The 21,245-nt window shown below is 36.5% G+C and overlaps 1 protein-coding gene across 2 annotated transcripts in view; it reads left to right on the forward strand.

Annotated features, from left to right (window-relative positions):
* Positions 1-900: 900 nt before the first annotated feature.
* The window catches only part of camk1b (calcium/calmodulin-dependent protein kinase Ib), a 104,974-nt gene continuing 84,629 nt past the window's right edge, over positions 901-21,245 (forward strand). Inside the window, exons 1-2 of one of the 2 annotated variants that reach the window (XM_087273125.1) lie at positions 901-959; positions 17,345-17,357. In XM_087273125.1, the coding sequence (XP_087129251.1) occupies positions 17,347-17,357 (11 nt within the window). In that variant the 5' untranslated portion in view covers positions 901-959; positions 17,345-17,346. The remainder of the gene's footprint in view (positions 960-17,344; positions 17,358-21,245) is intronic. The other variant, XM_087273126.1, reaches the window with a different exon arrangement.

The following is a 21,245-nucleotide window of genomic DNA, read 5'->3' on the forward strand; positions in this document are numbered from 1 at the left end:
TATATATATATATATATATATATATATATTAATAATAATGCAAATTACATTTATAAATAACACATGCTGTACATAATAATAATAATAATAATAATAATAATAATTACTATTATTATCATTTTATTATTATTATTATTATTATTATTATTATTATTATTATTATTCATTCATTCATTTTCTTTTCAGTTATGAACACAGTTTCAGCCCTTTTTTTATTCTGGCGTCGCCACAGCAGATTGAACCGCCAACTTATCCAGCACATGTTTTATGCAGCGGTTTTTATGTATCCTTTACCTTTTTAAACATAAAACTTTTTTGGTAATATCCAAATTAAATGTAGGTATAATCAAAGTCTATGCACTATGTACAATATAAAGCAAAAATGGTTTCCACCAGTAGGTGCCGTACTTTTTACATTTTTATATATTAACCACTGGCCTCAGCCACAGTTTATACGATATTTAAAATTCCTGCTGTGGGTGAAAATACAATGAAAGAAGCAACTAAGGTACCTTGCCTGCTAACTAGAGGTTTATATATACACTCCCCATATATATAAATGTATAGAGAGAGAGAGAGGGAGAGAGAGAGAGAGAGAGAGAGAGAGAGAGAGAGAGAGAGAGAGAAAGCTCAAAACTATTACATCGCATGAAAGAGGTCAAGGGAGCGTGTGAGAGATTTTCTTAAACACATTTCCCCATCAGCAGCACATCCTGAGCTCTTAGGAATAAGCATGTCAGATAATGCCAGCTATAAGATCAAATTCTTGGAACCGCGACTAGGAAAGCTCCGCCCACAATACCTGAGAGTCAGCGAGCTCTGTCACCTGATTGGCGGAAAGCTGCAGAGGCGCAGTGACGTCATGGGGCAGCGCTGACAGACTGGGTCAGTGAGAGGAACCAGCAGTCAGAGCTGCGAGACCAGTGCAAGACGTGGTTCTGCACCTCTCCGGTTTACAGGTACCGATATTTAACATTACATTTTAACACCAGATATTCATGACTGTCGTGTATGATCAGTGCTGCTGCAGTTTATTCAACATATCAGCCGTTTGTAAGCTTTCAGTGGCTCGTGTAGTTGCTTTTATTAATTGATGTCATGCATGTATTGGTGCACGCGCATATAAATGCTGCAGAAAACTTGCAGTGATGATGATAATAACAACAACAACGCACATCGCGAATGCGGAATGGTCCCACAGATTAAGAGGATTACAGTATGTCAGTATTAGAGCGGGGTTGTTGTGACTTTAAGATGGGTTAGTTTGGCTGTGTCACTCATTGAGAGGGTGGATGTGGTTTACCGCTCTTGTTAGGTCTTTGAATGCACTGAAACTTTCACAGCTGATGCCTTGATAGCATATACTGTCACACAAGGCGTGCTTTTATTATGGTTTTACCATTAAGTTTTTTTTTTAGTTGACTAACGTGATTTTTGAAAAGTGTAGTGGTTCATTTAAATGGGTGGTACACGCAAAACTAAGGTTTAGTTGGTTTTATATTAGGATGTCCGTAATTTTTGAACAGTGACAGCTTGTGACAGGGTCACTATATTGTTTTTTCCGCTACTTCGCTATGAAATCGCATGTAAATATGACATCAAAACAACATTAGCTCTATTTAATTGACTGAACAATGTTGTATTTTGATAGTCATTGTCTGCTAATATGATTTCACTATTTAGGAATGATTTTCTGAACTTATATTATTAAGAATAAAGTCCAAATTTGCGAATATGTAAACAACTTTACCCCAATAAAATTCTGTCACCATTTACTTATCACTTACATCTTGGCTTGTTGTCACAGACCTGTTTGAGTGGTCCTTTTGGAAAATGTTGGATAACCTGTAACCATTGACATCTATAGTATTTGTTTTTTCTACTATGGAAGTCAATGGTTACAGGTTTTTAACATTCCTCAAACTACCTTATTTTGTGTTCAACAGAAAAATGAAACTCATAAATGTTTGTAACCACTTAAAGATGAGTAAATAAATGGGGTAAAATTGGTTTTACATTCCCATAATTAAAAAAGTGTAATAAACATCATAGATAACATGTCATAAGTTTTTAGTGTTCAAAAATGAACGAATGTGCAAATAAAACACCAACTTTACCTCAATATGGCTTGATAGCATAAGGCGTGCTTTTATTGTGGTTTTATCGTGAATCTTTTTTTATTTTAGTTGTATTGGCTAACGTGACCTGTAAAAAGTGTAGCGGTTCATTTAAAGGGGTAGTTCACGCAAAACTAAGGTAAAGTTGGTTTTTGTATTAGCATATTCATTCATTTTTGAACAGTGATAACTTGTGACAGGGTCCCTATATTGTTTATTACGCTACTTTGCTATGAAATCGCATGTAAATATGACATCAAAACAACATTAGCTCTATTTAATAGACTGAACAATATTGTATTTTGATAGTCATTGTCTGCTAATATGATTTCACTATTTAGGAATGATTTTCTGAACTTACATTATTAAGAATAAAGTCCAAATTTGCGAATATGTAAACAACTTTACCCCAATAAAATTCTGTCACCATTTACTTATCACTTACATCTTGGCTTGTTGTCACAGACCTGTTTGAGTGGTCCTTTTGGAAAATGTTGGATAACCTGTAACCATTGACATCTATAGTATTTGTTTTTTCTACTATGGAAGTCAATGGTTACAGGTTTTTAACATTCCTCAAACTACCTTATTTTGTGTTCAACAGAAAAATGAAACTCATAAATGTTTGTAACCACTTAAAGATGAGTAAATAAATGGGGTAAAATTGGTTTTACATTCCCATAATTAAAAAAGTGTAATAAACATCATAGATAACATGTCATAAGTTTTTAGTGTTCAAAAATGAACGAATGTGCAAATAAAACACCAACTTTACCTCAATATGGCTTGATAGCATAAGGCGTGCTTTTATTGTGGTTTTATCGTGAATCTTTTTTTATTTTAGTTGTATTGGCTAACGTGACCTGTAAAAAGTGTAGCGGTTCATTTAAAGGGGTAGTTCACGCAAAACTAAGGTAAAGTTGGTTTTTGTATTAGCATATTCATTCATTTTTGAACAGTGATAACTTGTGACAGGGTCCCTATATTGTTTATTACGCTACTTTGCTATGAAATCGCATGTAAATATGACATCAAAACAACATTAGCTCTATTTAATAGACTGAACAATATTGTATTTTGATAGTCATTGTCTGCTAATATGATTTCACTATTTAGGAATGATTTTCTGAACTTACATTATTAAGAATAAAGTCCAAATTTGCGAATATGTAAACAACTTTACCCCAATAAAATTCTGTCACCATTTACTTATCACTTACATCTTGGCTTGTTGTCACAGACCTGTTTGAGTGGTCCTTTTGGAAAATGTTGGATAACCTGTAACCATTGACATCTATAGTATTTGTTTTTTCTACTATGGAAGTCAATGGTTACAGGTTTTTATTCTTCATTCTTCATATAATTCATTCTTCAAACTACCTTATTTTGTGTCCAACAGAAAAATGAAACTCATAAATGTTTGTAACCACTTAAAGATGAGTAAATAAATGGGGTAAAGTTGGTTTTATATTCCCATAATTAAAGAAGTGTAATAAACATCATAGATAACATGTCACAAGTTTTTAGTGTTCAAAAATGAACGAATGTGCAAATATAACACCAACTTTACCTCATTATAGCTTGATGGCATATACTGTCACACAAAGCGTGCTTTTATTATGGTTTTATCATGAATCTTTTGTTAATTTTAAGTTGATGTATTGGCTAAAGTGACCTGTGAAAAGTGTAGCGGTTCATTTAAAGGGGTAGTTCACGCAAAACTAAGGTAAAGTTGGTTTTATGTTAGCATATTCGTTCATTTTTGAACAGTGACAGCTTGTTACACGGTCTCTATGTTGTTTATTATGCTTCTTTGCAATGAAATCGCATGTAAATATGACATCAAAACAACATTAGCTCTATTTAATAGACTGAACAATGTTGTATTTTGATAATTGTCTGCTAATATGATTTCACTATTTGAATGATTTTCTGAACTTACATTATTAAGAATAAAGTGTGCGCCAAATGTGTGCATGTAAAACCAACTTAACCCCAATAAAACTATCACTGTTTACTCATTAACATCTTTGCTTGTTGTCACAAACCAGTTTGAGTGTTTTTTTTTCCTGTTGAACACAAAAGAAGTTATTTTGTAAAATGTTGGGAAACCTGTAAACACTGACGTTCATTGTTTTTTCTTCTATTGAAGTCAATGGTTACAGGTTTCTAACCATCTTCAAACTCTCTTCTTTTGTGGTCAACAGATAAAAAGGTTTGCAACCACTTGAGGTGGAGTAAATGGTGTGTAAATTTGCATTTTACTGTGAACTATCCCTTTTATCCTCGGGCAAAGTGGAACTGTTCATTGTTTCGCCATTGTTAGTTCACAGTACATTACAGGTGTTGGCAAATATTTGAGAATGGCTAGAATTAATGTTTATTTCTTGTACAGTATTAACTAAAGTAAATAACACCTTATTGTAAAGTGTTAAAAAAACAAGTTCTTTACAGATATTACATTTTCTCATTGAGTCAAATACATTTAAAAGTAAATTGCAAAAACAAAAATGAACTAATGGATTATTTAGAGAAATTAAAGAGTGTAGATTATCCTCTTTGTTTATCAGTCAGTATTTGTTGTTAGTAGGATTAAAAATAAACGGATTTGACGTCATTTCATGTCATTGTATGATGGTTATAGTGTTCATAACCATTATTATTATGACAATTAGATCTGGAAAAACCTGCCTGTGCTAGTAACTTGCTGATAGATTGGCAACATGCAGCGTCAAATTGAATGATGATGCCTTCATTCCTAATATCGGTAAACCAAAAATAAGAGTTTGGGAATGGGCTAAATTATTTTCCTCTGTCTAAATTTGCACATTTTCTTCAATTATCACAACAGGTATAGGAAGTGTTTTTTTAGTTTAACAAGTGTCCTCATTATTTCAGTCAGATTATATCATTTTGATTGACACTAATGCACTTTTGTCATGCTTTTTTTGGTCAAAAATGAAACTACACTAATAAATACTTTAGCTGCAACTAATGATTTATCTCATTTAACCTTAGGATATTTACAAAGAAGGCTTAAAGATTATCCACCAAACAATTCATTAGTTCATTTTCTTTCAGCTTAGTCCCTTTATTTATCAAGGGTCGCTACAGCGAAATGAACCGCCAACTTATCCAGCATATGTTTTATGCAGCGGATGCCCTTCCAACTTCAACTCATCACTGGAAAACCACCAAACAATAGCTTGTTTAGCTATAAAGATATCAGAGAATCGTTAATTTTTCCTTCAGCTTAGTGCCTTATTTATCAGGGGTTGCCACAGCGGAATGAACCGCCAATTTATCCAGCATGTGTTTTAGACAGTGGATGCCTATTCAGCTGCAACCCAGTACTGGGAAACATTCATGCACACTTATTCACACACTTCTACACTACGGCTAATTTAGTTCATTAAATTCATCACCTATGGCGAATGTGTTTGGACTTGTGGGGGAAACCGGAGCACACAAAGGGAACCCCATGCCAACATGGGGAAAACATGCAAACTCCACACAAAAAGACCAACTGACCCAGCCGGGACTCGAACTAAGAACTTTCTTGCTGTGAGGCGACAGTGCTATCCACTGATCCACCCTACACTTAAATTCATATTAGCTTATTTGATAAAAATATAACTAATATAATGGCTAATAAATCTAAATCTTTGATATAAGTGTTTGTTAGACTTATTACAAAAATAAAAACCTCAGCATTATGTACAAAATTAATTAATAATTGTGTCACAAATACAGTATACCGCTGAATTTAAACCTCTAAAATGAAAATCTGCAAGAAAAAATCTTTTCAGAATAATTTATCAAATACTTTAGCTATATCTTAATCTGCTCAACTTTAAAACTTTATGTTGAATATCGATATAATTTTTAAATCTGACAGTTAAAGGGATAGTTCACCCTAAAATTAAAACTTTGTCATAATTTATTCAATCTTTACCTGTTGCAAACCAGTTTGAGTTTGTTTTGTTCTGTTGAACGCAAAAGAAGATGTTTTGAAGAATGTTGGAAACCTGTAACCATTGACTCCCACCGTAGGAATTAGGAAAAACTGAATATTATGTTACTATATGAATACTATAGTAAAAGAATACTATGGAAGTCAAGGATTACCAATTGGTTTGGAAAAAGCAGAGGATATTTAAATAATGATCTTTTTTTTTAATTTTTGGGTGAACTACCCTTTAACGATGTATTAGAGATTATATATTAAAGTACACATTAATTGCGTATTTCTGTAATTATCTAATACAATAAAAATAGTAAATTTATTATGAGGGCGGCACGGTGGCTCAGTGCTTAGCATTGTCGCCTCACAGTTTTCCTCTGGGTGCTTTGGTTTTCCACACAGTCCAAACATATGCGCTATAGATGAATGGGATAAACTAAATTGGCCATAGTGTATGTGTGTAAATGAGAGTGCGTATGGGTGTTTCCCAGTACTGGGTTGCGGCTGGAAGGGCATCCACTGTGTAAACCATATGCCGGAATAGTTGGCGGTTAATTCCTCTGTGGCGAATTAGATAAATAAGGTACTAAGCTGAAGGAAAATGAATGAATATGTATTATACAACAATATTTCAAATATATCAGATATATTATTGTTGTCATTTTTCACAACTGTTTGGCTTTATTTTATCTGCCTATTACATGTTTAATTAGGTAACACATTACAATAAGGTTCATTAGTTAATGCATTTACTAACATGAACTAATCATGAACAACACATGTACACCATTTATTAATCATAATTAAACATTTACTAATGCATTATTAACATCCAAGTCCATGCTTGTTAACATTAGTTAATGCACCATGAGTTAACATGAACTAACTATAAACAACTGTATTTACATTAACGTTAACTAACATGAACAAATACCGTACTAAATGTATTGTTCATGGTTTGTTCATGTTAGTAAATGCATTAATTAACATTAACTAATAAACCTTATTGTAAAGTGTGACCTTTAATTAATATTTATAATATTTGTTTAATATTTTTTTTATATTCATGACCTATAATAATATTTTTTATAATAAATAATAAGTGTTTTTTAATTTGTTTTTCTCTGTTTTCCACTTGATTTTGATTCCGTTTAATTTTGCATAATAAAAAATTCAATACATAAAGCCACACAACACTCTATCTGACCTAACGTTCCCTTAAATAGTCTTAAAATGCCAGATATTTGGTTTCATCAGATTTCCCTTTATCTCAACATCTGTCTCCTTTAACCAGCCAATCAAGTGTTTCCACATGCGTGCCCTGTGTTCACTATCAGTCCATTAGCATTTGGTTTCTGCATTCCTGTGCTATTTCCTCCTCTGTGTCGTCTCTGAACCGCATGTTTAAAACACTTAAGCTGTTTGATTTTTAGGGATCAGACAGCTTTAATAATCTCAGATGTAGTTAGTAACAGTCTATAATCTCTGACCTGCGTACAGGCTCGATCTATTCTAGTATTAGATGAAGGCTTTATCAGTGGGCTTCTCTGACAGTCTGAATGTGAGCGTGATGTGCAGAGAGACGTGTAAATGTTGCGGGCTGGTTTGTTTTCTTTTTTGCAGTTATTTGTGAAGTTCTGTACGTGTCTGCAGGAGGAAATAAAAGCATGTTAAGTGTTGTAAAACAATGACAAAGCTGAAGCTGAACTTCCCTGTGCTTTCCTGTGGCGTTCACTTCACTTCCCATTTGAGTTTGCAGTGCTTCAGTGAAAGTGACTGGGAAGTAAATACTAAAAGAAAGAACGAAAGAGAGAGAGAGTGCTCAGCATAAATAAGTACACCCCTTTTTACAATAAAGATTTTATCCATTTCTCAGTTAATATAAACAGTTTATTTAGGTGCGATTAAACTAAACAGTTTAATTAAAGGTGCTGTATGTCAGTTTTTGACTCCTCTAAAGCATAAAATACCATAATATGTTTGCGGATATTTAAGAAACATGCTAAGGGAACAGTCTTGTTTATCTGAAAAACATTGCTGAAGTCAGATACTCTGCTTTGAAAATGTCTGTTACGTGCCGGAACGGCTGTCTTTATTTTGGTCATTAAACCCGCCCACTGCCACTTTAGCCAATTATATTTCAGCACCCTGGTTGCCTTTGTGGAAAACAACGTATTTCATTCATTCATTCAGTCAGGAAGGCTCTCAAAGTGTGTGTCCACAAACTAAATGCCACCTTCAATGGACAGTAGCAGCCTCTAAAATGAGAAGCAGATTCAGAGTTAGGTGGTTTTTAATTAGGAAATAATATAAATATTATGAATGTAAACACTAGGTGAGCAGGTTACTTTGTAACCCAGTTGCCTAACAACACACTACATGAGGAGATTTGCAGTGAATTTGGCTGTTTGCACCAGACGAAACCAACCCGGGCTCATTGTGGAAACGTAGACCCGCGGACGTCCTCCTCCTCCTTCCCTAAACCCAAGCGACGGTTGCAAAAGCCGTCCAGAAAAAAAAAAAAGCAAAAGCCCTCGTCTTCGATTTCGACCGCGTTTTCAGATCCCGCCGCGTTCTCGCCCTTATTTTTTGGATTCTGTATTTCATCTTACTTGATTTCTGGAACTGCTCTTCCCTGGACCCGATCCCGGTCGTCCCCGCGGTCGGCTCCTCCTCCTCCGGGGCTTCGCTCCGCCAACGTAACGCTGTGAGCTAAGCGGGCAAACTGGTTGCAGCGGGAAAGCCCTCCACACGGAGGCGAGCCATCGGCTGGCGAGCGCGAAGAGGAGGAGCGGAGCGGCGCCACACCGCCCCGCAGCGTTCGCTCGAAAAAAACTTAATGCGGCCGTACGTACCTCCGGCCACATAAATCACGGTCTCCAGAAACGTCCGCAGGGCTACGTTTCCAGAATGAACTTGGGTTGGACGAAACATGACAGAAATTTAAATACAGCCCTTCAGAAGCACAGAATAGTGCACTCACTGCACTCCAACTAAATGGTAAGATTTATAATCTAATTATTACATTTTAAACCTCTTTAATTGTATTAAATGTAGATGCTAAATCACTGATGTGTGTTGGCTTGCACCGAGTCACAGATCTGAAGTTCAATTTCAAACAGTTTATTTTATTTTCAAGATCTGAGGTGAACTATCTGCTGCTGCTTTCAGTAAAATGGCATTCAAACTCACAATATTAGCATTTAACACTGAATAAAGCATATGAGGTGTACCTGAAGGGATCATTGACCGTTTATCCTGTTGTTCAGCTGCAAGAGATAGAAGCCGTTTATAAATTATCAATTACAGGTGTTGGTTAGGACAAAACCTCCTTTTATTATGGAAACAGCATAGGTTGTTATGAAATATTCCTTCTATTGTGTGTCGTAGCTTTTATTTATTTATTTAAATCAGCCTTAAAACAGCATTTAGGCTCGACAGTCAGGCACGCTCCTGTTGGTGTCTTCAATCTGGCAACCTACATTTGTGTGTTTTTAACCAAGAGCGCAATACCTAGTTCTACCACTGGGTGTCAAACATGCATACTGCACCTTTAAACTGTTCTATTCATTAAAGTTGACCCTGTTATGCCCCTTTTTACAAGATATAAAATAAATCTGATGTCCCTATAGTGTGTATGTGAATTTTCTGCTCAAAATACCCCACAAATAATGTTTTAAAAAGTATTATCTTTCTATTTTCAAAGATCTTCGGTGGCCCAAAATATTATTTTAATAAATATACTCATTGAATAAAACTATTTTGTTCAAATGCACCAAAATATATGACCCATATTCACTGAAAAATGGATAAAAATGTATTATTTATTTATTTATTTATTTAGTTATTAATTATTATTTATTTTCAAAATGGGATGTACTAATTTAGGCTGTATAACAAAATGCAGTTTGAAGTGTTTATTTTATCCCCACTTGCTTCTAAGTTGCTTCAGATGACAGTGTCTGCTTAATGAGTAAATGTAAAATGCAGCATTTTGTTGAGCAGGAAAGCATGATTAATTACTGCACCGGTAATTAAGAGCTGAACTTTGAACCTGTCTGCAAATAGCTTGTGAATCACACTCTCCATGGGTTAATTGTCGCAAGCCACCATATGGCGTTTGTGTATCTGTAAGCATCTTACCCGTGCTTAAAGAGACGGCGCACCCAAAAATGAAAGTTCTGGCAACACTCTCTCAGTCCAAATCTAAATGACTTTCTTTTTTTCTGTCTTGATTATTTTAGTCCTTCTGATTCAAAATAGGACTGAACAAAATATCGTTTGAGCATCGATATTGCAACGTGTGTATTCACAATAGTCACATCGCAGGATTAAATTGTTTAATAAAGATTAAAAGATATTTTCATTATTAAAAAATTATTCACACAATGATGACGACCGTGTTATTTTACGCTTGATTGTTCAATTTCTGTACCTGAATACGGTTACTCCTCGGATACCCTTTTTATTTTTGCCCTGTCTTATTTATATATGCTTGTAATTTAATTTCATGCTGATGCACTGCATGGAAAAAGACATGATCATCCCGGTCGATCTAAATTAATGAAGCCTTTCCAAATAAAGCGGTTCAAAGGTGAAACTATAGTCATGTTGCAATATAAATAGCAGCAAAACTAAATATCGAAATTTTCCAGTATCGTGCAGCCCTAATCCAAAGCAATTGAAGTGTGTCTTTTAAGGGTGTGTTCACACTTGAAATTTGGTTTGCCTTTTTTATAATTTTTAAGACCTATCAAGTAGTGTGCACACTGTCTACTAACTTGTGTTTTATGTACTCTAAAACAGTGTTTCTCAACTGGTGGGTCGCGGGAATATTTTCAGTGGGTCGCGGAGTGCTTTTTACTTTTTAATTATTTTTTACTTATTTTGCTTATACCGGACGTTTATTTTGAAATTCGTGCCTGACAACCCTACCGTTTGACATGTGAAATTTCATTTAATTATTGCAACAAGTATGTTGAAGCGCAAATACAACTTGCACTTGTACCAGTCCCGAATATGTAATATATTTATATTTATGGATTTACATATATTGACGACAAAAAAGACTTAAAGGGCCATAAAACCCCCTCGTTTCAGCAGGGTGTTTTCACACCTCTACTTTGGAAAAAGTCAGAAAAGTGGGCGTTGGGGGTCAGAAAAAAAGTCAGAAAAGTGGGCTCTGTTTAGGGGGGAGTGTCGGAGGAAGAAAAGAGGCTTGGTGTGGGAGTGTCTATTTGGGCACGCTGACTTTAGAGTCAAAACACACAACCACAGCGGACAATGTGACTGTGTTTACATGGACATCTGTAGTCGAACTATTTGCCAAATTATTAAATGGTGGACTTTAACTGCAGTTTGGCTCTTTCATTCAGGGAATTCATTCATGTCCCTCCCGACAATAGAGATATTTGATTCGAGGATTTGCTCTAAGCGTGTATTTTTCATGCAATGTTTGATACCACACGGCGAATGAGAGAAAAAACCCTCAGCATTTCCCGGAAACTTAGATGCACACGGCAGGTAGTGTCAGAAAGCCGCGTGTGTTATTCCGGTCACAAAATCCAACACGAGGTTATAGTTTGGTTGTAACTGTTTGTGCTAACTTGTTTACACTCGTTGCAATAGTTTGTTTGATACGAATAAAATACGAACTGAATAAATAAAGAGCACTGGTCGCTCACTTACCAAATCTGTCGAGACAGGACAATCACCAGCAACTAGAGCCGCGTCTTTATTAAGAGAAGACTACAAGCGAATCCGGATCTCTGCGTTTGCAGATGAGAACAGCTCTCAGGTAAACAATAATCCTCCTTAGACACGTAAGTTATTGTTGTCGCGCGTCTCGTACACTGTTAATCCACACGTGACGCCAGCTGCGCTCTCACAGAGAGAAAATGAAAACAAAACTTCACTGCAGCAAACTATAAAAGCAACACTTCACGCTTGTTTTGCCAATACAACGTGTTGTCTCTGTCGTCTAAACACTGTGACAGTAATGAATATTAATAAAGTTGCACAATAGAGCGCGGTGATTGGTTTGAACCAAGCCTTACTCATGCATTAATGCATCACACTGTAAGACATAATAAGACACACTCTGGCACAGACGTCCAGTCTGGAATACACGCTATTATGTCATGACCGTGACGCAGCTTCAAAAATTAGTTTCAAACCGGAAGTACGAATTTGCTTGAAATAACACAAAAACAACCAATTTACACTTTTTTGTGAAATATAGGTGTCCTAATAGTGTTTTTAGCAGTGTGGGACACATATACGACTGTCAACAGCTCAAAAAATGTGTTTTGGTGTTTCGTGACCCTTTAAAGCTTTAGTGTCATAGTGAGGTGCTCTCATTAGAGAGCATGAAAGCTTCTAAATTAAAACGACATTTAGAAACCAGACACCATGTTTTAACAACAGTTAGGTTTAGTTCATGGTAACTAATCATTTCCTTACCCTAAACACTGTTTACAGTATTTGTCGTTTTTACTTTGTAATATTTCTATAATTTGATCCATTTTTTTAAATGAAAGCAATAAAATATTGTTTATTTGTAAGTCTCGGTGAATGTCTTATGATTTATCTGTCACTACTTGTGTATGTTAACAAATAAATACAAAGTAATTATAATTCCTAAAACTGTATTATAGTTCCTAAAAATGTGGGTCGCGGCTTGATGACCATGTCAAAATGTGGGTCCCATGGCCGAACCAGTTGAGAACCAATGCTCTAAAAAGTCTTTTTATACACACTGCATATAGCTCAAAACCATCACACCGAGGTCAAGGGATAGTGTGAGAGATTTTCTTAAACACATTTCCCCATCAGCAGCACATCCTGAGCTCTTGGGAATAAGTATAGCAGATAATGCCAGCTATAAGGTCAGATTCTAGGAACAGTCAATCAACTAGGAGTCAACTGCAGGTGCTGATTAATCAGCAAACCAATACATCAACCTGCAATATCATGCGTGTATGTGCGTAATGCTGCAGAAAACTTGTACTAATGATAGTAATGCACTTTGCAGACTGTCAAACACAGACTGTTCTCACAGATTAAGAGGATTACAGTATGTCTTAGTATTAGAGCGAGGTTGTTTATGCCCTTCGTGACCTTAAGATGGGTTAGTCCGTTCTGTGATCAGTAGTAAATCTCCTATGGAAGCCAGAGGGCGCTCTTTTGCAAGGAAACTTCAAACAACCACAAAGAAGAAACCCCAGTCTGATCTCACGAGGAATTGTAACTATTGTACGTTTCGTCAGTTTAGTGGCTAATTCATAGAAATTTCATAGGATTTTTAAAAGGAGGCGTGGCGCCAAACCACACCCCATAACCCAACTATCATTGGGCGATGAGCAAATTGTTCTAAATTGTACGAATGAGATGGGCTGTGCAATACGGGCAAAAGTAACCTATCACGATTTTCTTGAACAATATTGCAATTTCAATTTTAATCACCGTTTTGACACTCGCGGAAGTTTTACAGTAGAAATCTGTAACATATTTCCCAAAGGAAAACAATTAGATCTTTATTAAAGACCTGTAACATGTCTCTAAAACAGACATAAGGCAAAACAAAATCACATAGTAAAGGTTTATCATATTATGGACAGACAAATAAATATGCTACTGTGTGCACGTTGTCAAACTCAAGTCTCTGATGTTCTGTTTGACCACATATCAGAAGTAGTTGCGTGTACTTTTCTACGTGTCCACAGATTTTTTTATGCGTAGAATATAGAGCTCTTCTTGACACTGCCGTGAAATGCTGCGCTGTTCACATATTGCGTCTTTAGCGCGCACAAGTTCGTTGTTTCCAATGGAGACACGTGGCTTGCCCGTACATATTGGGAGCGACGTGCGCACGTACTACAGTCGCGCCCAGTTGAAAACGGTTGATGGTTAACTTTCCACGACAAAGGAGCGCGAGTGTGTTAAAAATGCTAAAGCAAGCGACGCGTCTCGCGCTTTACACACTCTTTTAGATGCGAAATGTGAATGACAGGCCTTATAAATTACCTGGTTCTTCGTTACATTAACCTCCCTGTTTCCAGAGTAATCTCAAACCACAGATTTTGAATGAATTACCAGAACATGACGTTGACATTACATTAAGTTTTTTGATTACCCGCCACTGTGGCTAATAGTTTTCCAACATTACTTCTAACCCTCGCCATTTTCACTAGACATTTTTTGCTGCTTGTTCAAACTACTTATTTAAAATGGGCTGAAACAACACAATTCTTGAGATTTTTGAGAGACAATTTAATTGTTTTATGTTCAGTCCACTTAAACTTAAATTAACCTAATGGATTTGTGTTGGGACAACATGAATGAATTGTGTTTAACCGTACGTTTTTAACCAGGGCTTGACATTAAGTTTTTTGATCTCCAGCGACTTTGGCTAATAGTTTTCCAACATTACTAGCCACTCGCCATCTTCACTAGCCACAATTTTGTTTATTTTAATTGCATAAATTTGACTTTGAAATGTTAAATTAATTATATTTTATTATGTCCACATGCCTCCTCAAACATTTCACTTTATTTGTGTGTTGTGTATAATCTTGCCCAATGAACATGAGCAAACGGGTTGGTTTTAGAGTGTGGCATTGCAATTCATTTGATGGCTTTTCAGGGTGGCGGGTCTTAATGTCAAACCCTGGGGACAACTTTATTGTTTTATGTTCAGTCCACACTCCAATTTTTGCTGCTTGTTCAAACTACTTATTTAAAATGGGCTGAAACAACAGAATTCTTGAGGTTTTTGGGGGACAATTTAATTGTTTTATGTTCAGTTTACTTAAACTTAAGTTAACCTAATGGATTTGTGTTGAGACAACATGAATGAATTGTGTTTTAACATTTTTAACCAGGGCTTGATATTAAGTTTTTTGATCTCCAGCGACTGTGGTTAATAGTTTTCCAACATTACTAGCCACTCGCCATTTCCACTAGCCACAATTTTGTTTATTTTAATTGCATAAATTTGACTTTGGCATGCTGAAATGAATATATTTTGTTATGTCCACATGCCTCCTTGTTCATTCTCTCATGACTTTTCATGGAACCAGGTATTAATATCAAGCCCTGGGGACAACTTAATTGTTTTATGTTCAATCCACACTCCAAATGTTAGCTGCTTGTTTAAACTACTGATTTAAAATGAGCTGAAACAACACAACTCTTGAGATTTTTGTTGGACAACTTAATTGTTTTATGTTCAATCCACTTAAATTTGTTAAGGTAACTTAATAGGTTTGTGTTAGGACAACATAAATGAGTTTAACCGTTCATTTTCAACCAGGGGTTGACATTAGCTTTTTTGATCTCCAGCCACTGCGGCTAATAGTTTTTCAGCATTACTAGCCACTCGATATTTTCACTAGCCACGATTTTGTTTACTTTAATTGCATAAATTTGACTTTGGCATGCTAAAATGATTATATTTTGTTATGTCCACATGCCTCCTCAAACATTTCACTTTATTTGTGTGTTGTGTATAATCTTGCCCAATGAACATGAGCAAACGGGTTGGTTTTAGAGTGTCGCATTGCAATTCATTTGATGGCTTTTCAGGGTGGCGGGTCTTAATGTCAAACCCTGGGGACAACTTTATTGTTTTATGTTCAGTCCACACTCCAATTTTTGCAGCTTGTCCAAACTACTTATTTAAAATGAGCTGAAACAACACAATTATTGAGATTTTGGGGGACAATTTATTTGTTTTATGTTCAGTCCACTTAAACTTAAGTTAACCTAATGTATGTGTGTTGGGACAACATAATTGAATTGTGTTTAACATACATTTTTAACCAGGGCTTGACATTAAGTTTTTTGATCTCCAGCGACTGTGGTTAATAGTTTTCCAACATTACTAGCCACTCGCCATTTTCACTAGCCACAATTTTGTTTATTTTAATTGCATAAATTTGACTTTGGCATGCTAAAATGATTGTATTTTGTTATGTCCACATGCCTCCTTGTTCATTTTCTCATGACTTTTCATAAAACCAGGTGTTAATATCAAGCCCTGGGGACAACTTAATTGTTTTATGTTCAATCCACTTAAATTTGTTAAGGTAACTTAATGGGTTTATGTTAGGACAACATAAATGAGTTTAACCGTTCATTTTCAACCAGGGGTTGACATTAGCTTTTTTGATCACCAGCCACTGCGGCTAATAGCTTTTCAACATTACTAGCCACTCGCCATTTTCACTAGCCACGATTTTGTTTACTTTAATTGCATAAATTTGACTTTGGCATGCTAAAATGATTATATTTTGTTATGTCCACATGCCTCCTCAATCATTTCACTTAATTTGTGTGTTATGTATAATCTTGCCCAATGAGCATGAGTAAACGGTTTATGGTTTCATTGCAATTTATTTTTATTTCACATGACTTGGGTGCTGGGTGTTAATCAGGCACGTGCACACATAGGGCTCAACCTGTGCAGTGCACATGTCCTTTTTAGTCTTGGATAGAAAGTGCCCTTCCAAAATGATCAAAAGTGCCCCCGCGACGCGACACACCCTCCGTCCCGCCCTTCAGTAGGCGCACGACAACACTGCTCTTGAGTATGCGCGCTCAACCCCCCCTCCCCCGCTTTACAGTACGCGCGCGACAACAACACCCATCACCCCCCCCTCTTAAAAAAATGTATCCTGCACATGTCCTTTGGACGGTCTCTGCACGGGCCTGGTGTTAATGTCAAGCTTTGGGGACAACTTAATTATTTTATGTTCAATCCACACTCCAGTTATTGCAGCTTGTTCAAACTACTTAGTTAAAATGAGCTGGAACAACACAATTCTTGAGATTTTTGTGGGACAACTTAATTGTTTTATGTTTAATCCCCTTAAGAATTTTAAGTTAACAAAATGGGTGTGTTTTGGAACAACATGAAGGAATTGTGTGTAAACCAGCATTGTTTTTACTGTCTAGTAATGATCATTCTGAGTCATTCCTGTAGTCTGTTTTTGCACATGCTGTGTACTGGAGGCCATTTCAGGGTGAGCGAAAACTCGCTAAGGTTACCCTGATGCATGTGTGTGCGTATGTGTGTATATATAAGCTTATACTTCCTGGGTTTGAGTTATGTTGTGGTTAGATAGCTCACCTTAAAAGGGGAAGTGCAGTATGTGGTCGTAAACGCCCCAGCGTGATTGGCGAATGGTTTTGCGTGTGAATGTGACACTTGTTTCGAAGGTTTAGGTGTCACTCTCTATCTCTTCTGTCCTCTTCCGAGCAGCCATGGGAAACCAGTGAGTATCTCCATCTCGTCTTGTCTGACGAACTGCAAACATTCTGAATGCTGCATGACGATCTAGATGCTAGTGTCTATGGATGTGTCTGTTTTCCGATCCTTCAAGCTTGCCTTTTGATTCTCCTTTTATATGTTGGGTTAGACTATATAGCAAATACTACTACCTGTTTCCTGACCTCTACGTGGTTCCTCACTAACAGCTGATGAATTGAAACCCTTTCAATTGGACCTGCATGAATAGTATGCAAATACCTACTGGGTCTTTGTTATGAGATTGAGCTGCTTATGTATATGACTCTTGAAATGTCTTGCCTGAGTTATGGGATGCCTTTGAATCTTTGGTGTCTGTTTGTCTGCCTGGAGAGAAACCGGATGAATTTAAGTCTAACCCAAGGATGAATCTGGATGCTTCCGATGAAAATGGGTTTGCCAGTAAAGGGAATATAATGTCTTCCATCTCTTTTGCATGTTTCCATGTTGCTGATATTAGTCTAGGCATCACGTTGAATATTTTTGCACTCATTCTTCGCCGTCTCTTGCCGATTTGAGCTTGAAAATTGTCTGTTATGCAGAGGTTTGACGGAAGTACACTAGTTTTAAGATTAATATTTTTGATTGAATGAATATGTGATGGATAATATGCAGTTGAAACCAGAAGTAATTTCTTGATGATGCAAGCATGCCGTGGTTCAGAAGGAAAAAAAGACAAAAACCAACTGAGAAGGTGGGAAGAGGGAACAATCGCACTTGGGTACTAGAGGTGCGAACCTATACTGATCTCACGGTTCGGTTCGGTTACGATTATCATGCCATGGTTTCGGTTCAATTCGATATCACGGTGCATTGACGATGCTTTCCATATATAGTGTTATATTTTGGGGGGAGGCTATAACAAGCTGTCTGTATAAACACACAGACACACAGCACAACACTGTCTCTCATTCACACACATACACAAACAGACAGCACCAAACAAACAAACAAACAAACAAACACACACACACACACAAACACACTTAGGGCTCTATTTTGACAGTCCATACGCAGAGCGCAAAACGCAGGGCGCAAACGCTTTTAGGGCGTGTCAGGACGTGTTTTTGCTAATTTACGGATGGGAAAACGTGCTTTGCGCCGTGGCGCATGGTCTAAAAGGGTTGAGTTTATTTTCTTAATGAGTTATAGGTGTGTTTTGAGAATAAACCAATTAGAGTCTCATCTCCCATTCCCTTTAAGAGCCAGCTGTGTCGCGTCATAAGCGCATTCGCTATTTACAGGACGCAAAGTCTAAGTGGAAAAAATTAGCATTTCACTAACAAACAGTTGCCAGTTTTTTTAACAGAAAACTGTTAAACAGAGCATCTACTGCATGAGAATGAGAGATAATGGATCACTTTCACTTTCGCTCTTGGATAGGGAAACCTTTACGCACAGACATCAATTAGTCTATAAATAAATAATTTTGTTTGTTAAGCGCAAATATTCGTTTCAAAACTATTTCTAAATTCAGTTCTAATTTTCAGCAAACGAATAAATGAACAATAATAACAAAATGTGCTCAAAAACCTGAGTTATATCCTAAAACACATGCTGTGCCCCATATGATCTAAAACCTGACAGATGGGCAAATCTAAGCTTGTTTTTAATAAAACAAATATAAATATGGATATAATAAATAATACTGCTAATAATAATAACATTATACAAAAGCTAATTGTTATGAATGAACTGAAAAAGCCTCCCGAGATGAAGAAGACATAAAAGCAGTGATTTTTCATCTTTATGTAGGCTAGAAAATAATATGTTTTGTAATATTTTAATCCTTTATATTTATATTCTATATCTATTCTTATTATATCCTATATATATCCTTAATATTTAAATTTTTTCATATGTAAAGATATTTGCCTATTGCTCTCTTGTGCGTATTAAGCAGTGCGTAAGCGAGGTGCAACTCTGCGCCGGAGTTTAGACTGGGTTAGTTTTGGTCTAATGAAAATATGCGTTTAGCCGGGAGAGCTTGCGCTGAACGAAAAAAAAAAACGAAAAAAGAAGCACTTTTCAGACGATCCCTTACTGAGAGCTTCGTTCCGTGCGAGCTCTCCCGGCTAAACGCATATTGCGAGGGCTTAAGAAGCAGTGGTCATAACGTCGAGCGAAAAAAAACAAAAACAGAAACACAAAGACAGCTGTGAAACGTAACCAGCTTTGTCTTTTTGTAGGAAACACACTTTAGATCTTTTTAGGGTCCGAGGTTTTTGAGTTATTGCCGTCTATAACTGAATGTGTGTCAGGAATATCGAAAACAAAACCAACTTAACTGCGCTCATTTCTGGCGCCCCCCTGGATGTACAGCGACCTTAGCATTTGACTATACTGCCAATGCCATGGGCGTCCCTGAGTTGGCTCCTGAGTGTTGTAAATACCCAGCGCTCACCTCCCTTGCAACAGAGCGCATATGAGATAAATGATGTCAGTACATAATAACCGGTTATGATTATTACTAAACCTATACCGAATTGTCCACATCTGCATCGCGGTGCACCGAAAAAACTATTAATTTTGACACCCCTACTGGGTACGGTCGAGGAAAATGAACCAAGTGTGAAAGCACCCTAAAACACTTCGAATAAGTGAAAACCTCAGCAGATATTCTGACTCTGACTGTTGTCATTTTCCCGCCAGTAGTGTTTAATTTCAGCTATGCGTCACCTTTGGCCCAACCAATTCAACCAATAGCAGAAAACAACTGCTCAAGAGGCGGGGCTAAAACAGTAAGATCCAATCTGATTGGTCAAATTTAGATAAACAACCACTGCATTAAATAAATTTGATTTATCACACGTTTGTGATACGTATTTTATTGCATATACTATTATCATGTTAATGATACGTTTGCGTTATATTGTGCAGCTCTACTCAAGGCAATCACCTATTGAATCTTTAAATTATATTCCAGCTTGCTATTAATATACACCCTTAAATCAAAGGGCTCTGTTTTAAAGATCTAGGTGCAAAGTCTAAAGCGTATGGCGCAAAAGCATTAAGTGTCCGAATCAACTTCGGAAAAATACACTGTGCGGGGTGCATGGTCCAACAGGGTTGTGCTTATTCTCCTAATGAGTTCTGGGTGTGTTTTGAGCATAGCATGCATTAAACCAATCAGAGTCTCATCTCCCATTCCCTTTAAGAGTCATTTGTGTCATGCCATGGTGCATTTGCTCTTTACAATACATGGCAGACTTTGTACGTGTAAAAACTGAACGCTTCACTAGCGGGAAAACAGTTAAACAGAGCATCTGCAGCGCGAGGATAAAGAACAAGCCTTCTCCATTCGGCCTCCTTACTTTCTCTTTACTTTTACTCTTTACTCCTTTACTTTCGTGGAGTGAGGAAACGCTGTTGTACGCACGCTACTGAAGACACCCTTTAGCCTGCATATCTAATTTAGTTTGTTAAGCACAAAGATTTGTTTAAAAACTATTTCTAGGTTCAGTTCTAATTTCCAGCAAACTAATAAATGAACAATAATAACGAATTGTGGTCAAAAAACTTTGTAGTTATAGCCAAACTTAGTTTGAATAATCATTTTTGTAACATTTTAATCCTTTAATAATTTTCATATGTAAAGATATTTGTGTGTTGCTGTACATACTGTGTGTATTGGGCAATATGCAAGCGTTTGGACCTGTATAGGTGCATAACTAACGCGCTCTGCGCTGGACTTTAGACCAGGTTTTATTTGGTCAATGGCACTGCAATTTTACAGTTCCTTAAAATAGCAACACGCCCACAATGTGCCTTAACACACCTCCTTTTTAGACCAGCACACCCAAGAGTCCTCAAAGTTGCACAAATGAATTTGCTATTAAAACAACGTGAAGCAACA

Source organism: Danio rerio, chromosome 11 (assembly GCF_052040795.2).
Source record: "Danio rerio strain M-AB ecotype USA chromosome 11, GRCz13ab, whole genome shotgun sequence".
NCBI lineage: Eukaryota > Metazoa > Chordata > Actinopteri > Cypriniformes > Danionidae > Danio > Danio rerio.